We start from the raw sequence: 11,395 nt of genomic DNA on the forward strand, positions 1-11,395 counted from the left end.
CTACTTTGATTTTCATGGATATGATGAAGTGACTATTATGGTGGTAGAATTCTTAAGTGACTATTAGAAGTATAATGCATGTGACTGGTAGATTGGGACAGACATTAATCATCCCTAAGATCCCTAAAATGGACCTACACTCATTAGGGGGTGTGGTGAAGACATACACCAGGCATTCTTTTGCCCTTGCTTTTTCAAACTGGTGAACATATACATGATCCACAAGAACTTTGTGAAGAATCACCTCAAGTTGTTAGTGTCCACACAAATTGATAAGATATGTATATATGTGTGTGCATGTATGTATGTATATACAGTTCTCAGTTCCATCCCCCTTTATAATCATTCTTACTATAAATTACCAAAGCCAGATGTATACCCATCCTCAAATAAATATTTGCCATTTTTCAAACTTTTATGATTATCATCTGATACTCTTAACCTTTGTAGTGTGTGCTTCCTTTTATGATTTTCAACTGATACTAATTATCTCCTTCATAGTGTATGCTCCCATACCTTTGGATACATGCTTAGAAGTGGGATCTTACACCATATTCATCACCCTTTTCATATCTGTCAGGTTTGGTAAAATACCTGACAGGAATAATCTATATAAATGAATTATTAACCTTAGCTCAGTTACCAGTGAACTGTTAAGTTAATCGTGATGGGAGGAAATTGGGGGGAGGCAAGCAGTTACATCATAGCGGGGCAGCAAGAAGACAAGTAGCAATGCTGACTCTCTATTTTTCTCTTTTATTCTGCCCAGTACCTCAGTCTAAAGAAAGTTGTTGCTGATATTTAAGGCAAGTCTTCTACAACGTGTTCTCATCACTAATTTAATGGTTGGATTGTTCATTGTCCTTGCAAGGAGAGAAACTCAACAAGAGACAAGACCTGAAGTAACTTTCTTATACAACAGAATGTATACGGCACAGCTCATGAAAAGTACATTATTATGTTTTCAACTTTTCTTGACAGATAGCTAGATATATAGGTGGATGAGAACTTTGCCCCACATCACAGCTTCTTCTAGATTATTTTCTGCTTGACCATATGATATATGCTTTGACCACTATTGTACCAGAGGTGTTGGTACTGTGGTTCCTAGGGCTCACAGCTCTGTCCTTCATTCAAATGATCATTCTGGCTTTTCAGGGAGAAGTTCCCTGAATTTCAGTTTACTTTTGAGCTTTCTGCGATTATTATCTACATTCTTTGTCTCTCTTCCAGCCACAGGTGGGTTCTGAAAACAAAAGAACATATCCTTTACACTAAAAGTGACAGAAGCACCTCACTTATGTGTGACCAGGTACAATGCCAAGCATTTAAGGATGAAAGTTTTCCCATATAAAGATCCATAAGGATGGGGTAGGTAAATATACTTACCTCTAAGGCTCACAACTTGAGATTTATCCCTGAAGCCTATATGGTTGAAGAAGATAATTGACTTGCAGAAGTCATGCTGTAGCCTCCACAATGTCCTGTGGTGCACATGCAAACACTCCAAATAAATAAACATAATTGAAGAACAAAAAAAAAAAAGAAAGAGTAAGATTCATATGGTCACACTGGGGAAAGAGTCCACCTCCAGTACATAGACAGGGCCTTAAGTGGAGGGACTGGGTTACTAATCCATAGGCAAAATTCCTGACCCATAATTGTTCCTGTCTAAAAGAACTGCAGGGACAGAAATGGAGAACAGACTGAAGGAAAGGCAGTCCAATGACCAGCCCAATTAGGGACCCATCTCATGGGGGGACACATGACATTATTATGCTATAATGTGCTTACAGATGGGAGCCTAGCATGGCTGTCCTCTGAAAGCCCCTACCAGCAGTTTACTGAGACGAAAGCAGATACATACACCCAATCATTGGACTGAAGTCAGGGACCCCTATGCTTTAATTAGGGGAAGGATTGAAGAAGCTGAAAGGGAGATCAACCCCATAGGAAGACCAAAAATCTCAACTAAATCAGACCCCATGGAATTCACAGAGACTGAGCCAGGAGCATCCATAGGCTGGTCCAAGGCCCCTGCCACATATATAGCAGAGGTCAGTCTGGTCTGGCCTCAGTGGGAGAAGATGAGATTAATCCTCCAGAGACTTGAGGCCCCAGGGAAGGGGGAGGTCAGGTAGAGTGGGAAGCACCCTCTTGGAGTCAAAGGGGAGGAGTGGAATGAGGAACTGTGGGAGGGGGGATCAAAGTAGAGGGGACAATGACTGGAATGTAAATAAATAAAATATTTTTTTTAAAAATTCATATGGTCTATCTTAGGTAATAATGAAAAGTATCCTTCTGTCCATCATGCATCTATTCTTCAATGAGCATGTAATTAAGGGCATCTTCTCAAGCATGAATCCAGGTTTATTGGTGTATGAATTTCTAGAAATATTCTCCCATGTACCACATCAAGAGATCCACCTGCCTCTACCTCCTGCGTGCTGGAATTAAAGGCATGCACCACCAGTACCCAGCCAAGCACATCCCTTTTTAATAAAGGAGAAGACAACATAAAGATAAAATGTGAAGTGTCAACATGTGGTGTTCACTCCAAAAAGCTACAAAATATCAGTAAATTTGGGGAATGAAATAAGAGACCATGTATGCTTGTCCCACTGTCACAACAACATGAAAGGCTGTTGTTTCTTTTGCTTGTTTCTTACAGGGCCTCACAGTTAAGTTCCTCTTAACTCTTAGAGGGCTTTTCAGGCTTGGACTTAAAAAATATTACAGATATAGTGAACACAGCTGACATTGTGAAATAGACATGGTCCCTTGAGGACTACAGTGGAAGGCTACCCCTAAATTTCTGTAGTTAAAGGCTTATTCCATGAGCAGTGATAGTGTGTGATCTTTGTGGAGCCTTAAGAAGTGAGGTCCAGTAAAAAGTTCATAGGTCATTGTATGTTGCCCTTGAAGTCAATTATGTAATCCCCAGCTTGAAATTCAGTTCTTCTGTTTTGAAAATTGAGTTATTCATATCTCCTGAGCCACTAACACATGCCATCTTCTGTAATCTTCATCATGAGAGAAATGAGTTTGACCTCTCAGTTTTGAACACTTAACTATGATATAATTAAAACTCTCTTTTTATAATAATAACCCTGGGCAAGTATTTTGTTACAGTACATGGTATGTTTCAAAGAAAGCATTAATTTGACACTTGCTTACTGTTTCAAAGGGTTAGTCCATGTCCATCATGGCAGGGAGCATGGCAGCAGACAGGCAAGCATGGCACTAGAGCAGTAACTGAGACATATATTATCTTCAAGTTGGAGGTAGAGAAAGCAAGACTGAGCTTTTAAAACCTCAAAGCTTTCCCCTAGTGATATACTTCTTCCAAAAAGTCTACATCTACTAATCCTTCCTAAACGGTCCACTAACTGGTAACCAAACATTCAAATATATGAGCCTATGGAGCAATTCCTATTTGAACTTCACACTCAACTGTGTACCCAAACTACAGTACTCAACTGACTACCTTCCTCTAGAATCTTCCAGTAGCAAATAGTTCATCAGGGTTGGGTATGGTTCAATGAGTCTCCCCTGACTGATGCTAGGTCTAGTTTTGTGCAGGCCTAGATCAGGCAACTGTAGCAGTTTTGGGATTATGATTGTAGCAGCTGTGTTGTGTTCATAACAGCATTTCATAACCTTCCTCCCCATCATCCAGCTCTTATATGTTCCCTGACTTCCAGTCAACTGTTCCCTAAGTCTTAAAGGAAATCATACAAATGTCTTCTTTAGTGCTAAGCACTCAAACATCACATATTCTCAACACTTGAGAAGCCATGAGCCTCTGTGTTCACAACAGTTCTGTGCAGAGATGCTTCTGTGATTAAAGATAAGCATAGCATTTGTCTGTATACATAAGCATAAATAATTAGAGGGCAGAGTGGCACTATGTAAATGCAACTAAGCAACAGTAGTCTGTTCCTCACTAGGACAAAAGAACTCCTCAGCCATGGATGGGTTTTTGATTGTATTTACAGTACTATATATCAGTTCCTTCTGTGAACAAGCCTCAAATCCAACCCAAAGAGTAGTTAGTTACCATCACAATAGTCTTGCCACTACTACGTCAATGGGTGCATGTTGCCTGACTGAAGGATTGGTATTGTAGTTCATAGGGCTCACCACTTGGCAAGACTGTTTGAGCAGTATTGATACTAGATCTTCCTAGAAACTTTGGAAATATTCAGCAGTGAATATGTCTGACCCTGAATTTTTCCTTTTCACCCTGTTGCTTGTTGTAGGCCTATTATATTGTCTTTGGCATAATAATCACACAATAATAGGTCTACCGTTATGTGTTACTTAATGTTTTTCCCTTGCATCTTTTAATATTCTTTTTTTTTTTTTTTTTTTTTTTTGGTTTTTTGGAGACAGGGTTTCTCTGTATAGCCCTGACTGTCCTGGCGCTCACTTTGTAGACCAGGCTGGCCTCGAACTCAGAAATCCACCTGCCTCTGCCTCCCGAGTGCTGAGATTAAAGGTGTGTGCCACCACACCCAGCTTCTTTTAATATTCTTTTTTGTGCTGTATGTTTGGTGCTTTGATTATTATGTGGTCAGGTCATAGCTACATATAAAGACACTGTCTTTTAAAAAATACCCAGACTAAAAGTAAACTATTTGGGAGTGATGATGTGCAAATAGTAGGCTTCATTGTGACATTCTATACATATATCAATGTATATTTGTTCTTTTTAACATACTCTACCACATCCTTTTTCCTTTCTCCTTCTGGTCCCTGTCCTCCCCCCAAATATTTTTCTCTCCTGATTTCTTGTTCTCAATCTATGCTTAATACTTTTATACATATATGACTCATATTAAATATACATTGTATATATAAAAGTAAATGCGATATTGGTCTTTCTGATCCTAGTAGTATTCATTCAATGGAATGCTCTTTTGTTCCATTCATTTTCATATAAATGGCATATTTTTGATCTTCTTTATAGCCAATTAAACCGTATTACACACATACATAAACATTGTATATATACATATTTTATTTGTATAGTCATCTGTTGATATAGTAATCTAAGCTGTCTTTATAACTTACCGATTGTGAATAACGCAACAAACACAGATATGCAAGTGCCTCTGCAGTAGTCTTTCTCAGATTCCATCAGGTGTATATTCCAAAGATAGAGCTGAATCATGAGTAGCTCAGGTTTTAAGAAATCTTCATACTAATTTCCATAATGGCTACTCCAGAAACTACACTTACATTTCAAGTATTTGCTGATTTTATTTTATGTGGATAAGTGTGTGACTGGTGGCTTGGACATATGTGTACCACATGCATGCAGGAACCCAGAGAAGTTAGAAAATGGCATTAGATCCCCTGGAACTAGAGTCACTGTGAGATACTATATGGGTGCAGAGAACTGAACTCAGTTCCTTTGCAAGAGCAGTAAGTGCTCTTAACTACTGAGCCATCTCTCCAGCCACAAAAACTTCCATTTATTAATGGCTGTCTTATGTTAAGCAATATGACAGATTTTTTTTACATACAGTATCTGTCATCCTGATACAAACTCATTATGGTGTCATTCAAACCCCCATTTTACCAATGTCTAAAAGAAATCTTAGAGAGAAAAGCATTATAATTCTCCCAAGGACAGGACCTTGGGAGCAGATTTTAGATTCCAGACCTTTTCAATAATGAGTCAAAATTGGTAAGGCCTCTCCCAAAGTGGAAGAGATTTACAAAAAAGGTTAACAAAAGGAAAGTTTGCCTTGCAGAGCGAGTGTGCCATAATGCACTCACCCCAACCACTGAAATCAACAGATGACAGACAAGGTTTGTAAGGGAGGAAAGAGGGGACAGGAAAGAAGGTGAAGGAGGAAGAAAATGAGGGATGATATTAACAAGGCAAATAAGGAGAGAAAAGAATGAGGAGAAGGGAGGAAGAGAAGGGGAGAAATGAGACCACCTTAAAATCATAACAGCAGATGATAAAATCAATCCACAGTGCTGTAATCTGCACTGAACATTAGGAGCACTTGCCAACACTTTGCTGTTGCCATTTGTCATTACAGTGGTGCCCAGAGTCTCAAAAATCTGTTTCCTTGCTTTCTTCAATGAAATCGGTGTTCAAATTAAATTTGGCTCTTCTTCATCCTCTTATGTGTCCTGGTACAGTGCCATACTAAACATTTGACTTGCGTTCTTGTTTATTGGATGAGACTAAGGTGGTTGCCTGAGCAATAAATAGAGGAACACTGAGGTGTCAACTCCAGAGAGTTTCCTGATTTCTGTCTTGGACAACAGACCAACCCATAAGGGCTGCCTCAACATGAAGCTGGTGGTTCTATTCATGTTGGTCACCATCCCCATTTGCTGCTATGCCAATGGTAAGTTCTGTAGAACAGAAGAGTGCTTTGGGACATTTTTACTGTGTCTTCCAGGAAGAAGTCATTGTACCTGAGCACTAGTGTAAAGTGTCTGATGTAATAACTCCATGGATCAACATTAGTTCAGATAATATAATAAAAAGGGTATCTCTATTGTGGGTTTTATTCCTTTGTTGGAGCTACATGTCATGTGTCAATACCATACAAAATTTCCCATTATGAAAACTGCTCTTTTAAAATCCATGGCAAGGCTCAAGTTTGATTATGAGATATTTCAGCAGAAAGGGGTGATGATATAAATGTGATCGCATAACACTGGACCCATATGGGTTTCCCAGGGGATGATATTCATGAGTCTCTCTAACTGTGAAAGGACATGGGAAACTTCTCAATGGTGCTGCTGCTTCCCAACTGTAGCATGTAATGCCAGGGTAAAAAGCTTGAATATTATGTGACAGACATAGGAGAGATTGTTCTCAATTCTTTTTTTTTTAATTTATTTTTTACACTTCATATTCCATTCCCTGCTCCCCCCACCCATCCACCCTCTGACTGCTCCACATCTCACACCTCCTCCCTACCCCACCCTATCTCCACATGGATGCCCCCATCCCCCACCCCACCTGATCTCTAAATTCCCTGGGGCCTCCAGTCTCTTGAGGTTTAGGTGCATCATCTAGAATGAACACAGACCGGGCAGTCGTCTACTGTATGTGTGTTGGGGGACTCATATCAGCTGGTGTAAGCTGTATGTTTCGTGGTCCAGTGTTTGAGAGATCTCAGGGGTCCAGATTAATTGAGACTGCTGATCCTCCTACAAGATTTCCCCTCTCCTCAGCTTCTTTCAGCCTTCCCTAATTCAACAACAGGGGTCAGCTGCCTCTGTCCATTGTTTGGGTGCAAATAACTGCATCTGACTCTTTCAACTGCTTGTTGGGCCTTTTGGGGGGCAGTCATGATAGATCCCTTTTTGTGAGCTCTCTATAACTTCAGTAATAGTGTCAGGCCTTGGTACCTCCCCTTGAGATGTATCCCACTTTGGGCCTGTGGCTGGACCTTCTTTTCCTCAGGCTCCTCCCTATAATTCCATCCCTGCAATTCTTTCAGACAGGAACAATTATGGGTCAGAGATGTGACTGTGGGATGGCAACCCCACCCCTCACTTGATGTCCTGTCTTCCTGCTGGAGGTGGGCTCTAAGTTCCCTCTCCCTACTGTACAGCATTTCATCTAATGTCCCTCCCTTTGAGTCCTAAGAGTCTCTCACCTTCCAGGTCTCTGGTGCATCCTGGGTGGTCCCCCCAACCTCCTATTTCCTGAAGTTGCCTGTTTACATTCTTTCTGTTGGCCCCCAGGGCTTCTTCTTTTTTTTTTTTTTTTAAGAACATGTATTAACTTTTTTATTTAATTTTTAGAAAGTCTACAAAATGGTGGGTTTCTTTATGGCACCTTCATCGTGGGTACCACTGTTTTCTGCTTTTATCTTCCCACATCCTCCTTGCCTTCTCTTCCCAACCCTGCTGATCCTCTTTCTTCCTCCAGAAAGCCCTTTTAAATTTGACAAGTCTGTGTGTCTGTGTCTCTGTGTGTGTGTGTGTGTGTGTGTGTGTGTGTGTGTGTGTGTGTGTGCTCGCATGATGTGTATGTGAAGTTGCCTGTGTGCGTATGTGTATGTGAGTGCTCACATGCATTTATATGTGCACTTGCCTGCCTGTGTGTGTATATTTGAATCTAGATTCTGCATATGAGAAATAACATATTTATATATCCATGCGTAGACTCCAGACTGCACACATGAGAGAAAGCATTTGTTGTTTGTCTGTCTGAGTCTGGCTAAGCAGCCTTATTTATAATAGCCAGAAGCTGGAAAGAACCCAGATGCCCCTCAGGGCTTCTTTAAGTGGTCCTTTATCTCCATGTCCTTTGTGTTCATGCTAATAGAGAGGACAGCTTGCATTTTCTGGGGGTTTCTTCCAATAATGAATAATGTAAAACACTCCCATCAAAAACTGATCAAAGTACAAAGAATAAGTGACTCATCCCTAACTGAGATATCTATCTCATATCCTCTTCTCCATGACTCAGGAAACACTGTGGAAATGAGGGGATGAAAGATTGTAAGAGCCAGAGGTCAGGGAGAACTGCTGCAAAAAGCTGTCTTTAGACAAGTCTGGGCTATTGTACTGATGAACTGATGGGGGCAGTGTTTGTTTGCCCAGGACTTCCACAAGATCAAGCTGGTCAACACTCTAAATGTGGGCAGAGGTGGGGTCGTGAGGCCATATCCCTAACTGAGAAGCTTTTGGAAAGCGATTGGCTGCTGAGGGAGGAAGCATCAATTTTATTCAGGGTTGTGGCTCATGGTAGGTTTCCCATGGTCCAGCAGATGACCTTCTATCAGTGAAAAATGAGCAACTCTAATTGTACTCAGCATATTATTTTTAAAACAAAGAAGGATAAGACATGAAGTTATGAGGATGTGAGGGAGACTTGGGAGGAACTAAAAGGAAGCAGAGGAGAATGGATATAATTGAAATACATAATTTATATGTAAGATATTGAAGGCTATATAATAAAAGCTTTTGTTTGGGCAGCCATATGTTGAAGTGTCCTAGGTAAAGCTTCCCTGTCATTTTAGAAGAAACTATCTCAGAGCAGATTTCCTGGTCCTTTGGTTCTTACAATCTTTCTGCAGCTCTACTGGGATGCTCTCTGAGCCTTGAGTACAGGAACCAATTGGGGCTGGGCATACTATGATCAGATGTTCTCTGAATTTCACCTAGTTATGGTTTTCTTTACTAGTCTCTGTCTATTGAAAAAAACTACAGGCAACTAAGGAATTCCAAGAGTAGGAGAAATAATCTTTCCCAGGAATGAGCTCCCGAATTGGTTATCTAATACCATGATCAGCCCTGAAATCATATACATAGCAAGTAACACTAAATGGATAGATAGATTGTAGATGGATGGATGGATAGATGGATGGATGGATGGATGGATGGATGGATGGATGGATGGATGAGAGAGGGGGGGTTGGAGAGAAGAAAAGGAAAAGGGAAGATGATGTAATTATACTTTAATTTAAAACATAAATTTAAAAATAAATGTGGTCATCTGGGCAGTGGTAGTGTACATCTTTAATTCCCCTCATGCAGAAGCAGAGGCAGGCAGATCTCTGAGTTTAAGGCCAGGCTGGTCTACAGAGTGTGTTCCAGGACAGCCAAGGCTACACAGAGAAACTTTGTCTCTAAAAAAACAAAAAATAATGTGATCAATATAAATGGCCCTCATGCAGTGTGGTGTGTAGAGTGTACATTGTTTTTATTGCCTACTTTGCCTGGTACAGGTTGAAAAAATGTGAAGGGCTCAGTGAATTTTAAATACGATTAAAGACTCATGACTAGAACTAGTTCAAGTGAATCAAAGCCCTGAGCTCCTTCCCTCCCCACTCCTAGTCTGGCTGCAGAGGCCACTTCAAGTACTAGGGCTTCTGCTTGTTGCTTTGTGATGCAGATGCTAGAGTTAACAGAGCAATGTGGATAATATTCAAGATGTGATATTTGTAGAATGTTTGAATGTATTTCATAATGTTCTCAAGATAGTAATGAAGGGTGTTTACCATGCCTGCAATCTCCTCAGTTTCCTTGTTAGCGAAGGTTGTGTGAGTGTGGCTTAGTTGAAGTAGGATGTTAGGGGCAGAGTTTGCTATTTCTAAGTAGAATTTCACAGCCTGCATCTTCTGTCCCACATTTGGCAGTGCCTCATCACCATTGCTAATCTGTGTTTCCCCTTGCACTCAAGAACATGATTATTATGATAGGTAAGTGTTAATGTGTCCAAACCTCCATCCATGAATGTCATGTCTTTCCAGGTACTTCTGGCTGCGGTATTCTAGATAATATTATCAACGGTACAATTAGCTCATCTGTGTCTGAGGATAAATATTTGGAAATGGTTAAACCATATATACTCCTACCTAGTACTAGAAGCGCTGTGAAAGAATTCAAACAATGTTTTCTATCCCAGACGGAGGACACTCTGTCCAATGTTGGCCTGATGATGGTAACTTTTCATTTGCTTTCTTTTTTACACTGTAAAATCACTAATGTAAAGGCAGAAGGAGAGAACTAGCTTCCAACAGTTGTTCCCGGACTTCTGCACACGTGTGGGTATAGATGCACACCACACACAAATATACATACTAATTATTAAACATTGTAAAAACTACTAAGAGGAAAAATGAACAAAAGTACTGGCAAGAAAATTTGATTTTTAGCCTGTGACTTTTAAGACACAACTCTAAATTTAAGACACCTTGTTTTGGTTCCCCAGGAAATAATATTTAACAGCGAAGAGTGCCAACAGTCATCATAAGCCTCCACAAGACCTCTGGCTCACAGAACTGCAGAAAACTGGCAATGGTCACACAATTGATACCGCAAATCATAACTTTTCTTTCTTGATTCTTTATTTCTACCTATAAAGTGCAAGACAATTGTTGAAACCTCACATATATTTCTTTCCATTTTATTAAATTAACTGCATACAATTCTTTGTTGTATATTTCTTTGTTGTGTATTTCGTAAAAATAACCTAAGTGCTGTCTCATTCTTGGAGTTCTACACACACACGCACATGCACACGCACACAGAGATAGCCATTAGGAAATGCCTGGGTGTGAGAGTGAAGAAGGAAAAGCACCTTCCTCACCCATCGTGAATCTCCCCTATGAAAAATCACTCCATCTGCTCTCTTCCCATCACCTCTGCACACACTGCACATAGCCCTCCTGATATCCTGAGACTGGGAGGTTGGGAGGTTGTATAACACACCTGATACCACCACTATTTTCACATCTTCTCCCTCTAAACTCCCTTTCCCAACACATCATTTTCTAAAAATCTTGATAGCTTACGTGCACATGAGTAGTGGGTCATGGAAATAGATTTTCTCCTGCTCCCTGTATGGCATTAGAATACTCTGCAATAGGAACTGAGGATGCCTGAATTTGAACAAAACAGT

At 40.3% G+C, this 11,395-nt stretch overlaps 1 protein-coding gene across 1 annotated transcript; it reads left to right on the plus strand.

The window, feature by feature from the left end:
- Positions 1 to 6,258: 6,258 nt before the first annotated feature.
- On the plus strand, positions 6,259 to 10,901 carry Scgb2a2 (secretoglobin, family 2A, member 2). The gene is made up of 3 exons (NM_001378410.1): positions 6,259 to 6,374; positions 10,245 to 10,435; positions 10,706 to 10,901. The coding sequence occupies exons 1-3, from the start codon at positions 6,317 to 6,319 to the stop codon at positions 10,745 to 10,747; spliced, it is 291 nt and encodes a 96-aa protein (NP_001365339.1). The 5' UTR covers positions 6,259 to 6,316; the 3' UTR covers positions 10,748 to 10,901.
- Positions 10,902 to 11,395: the final 494 nt, after the last annotated feature.

Source organism: Mus musculus, chromosome 19, assembly GCF_000001635.26.
Source record: "Mus musculus strain C57BL/6J chromosome 19, GRCm38.p6 C57BL/6J".
In the NCBI taxonomy this organism is placed as follows: Eukaryota; Metazoa; Chordata; class Mammalia; order Rodentia; family Muridae; genus Mus; species Mus musculus.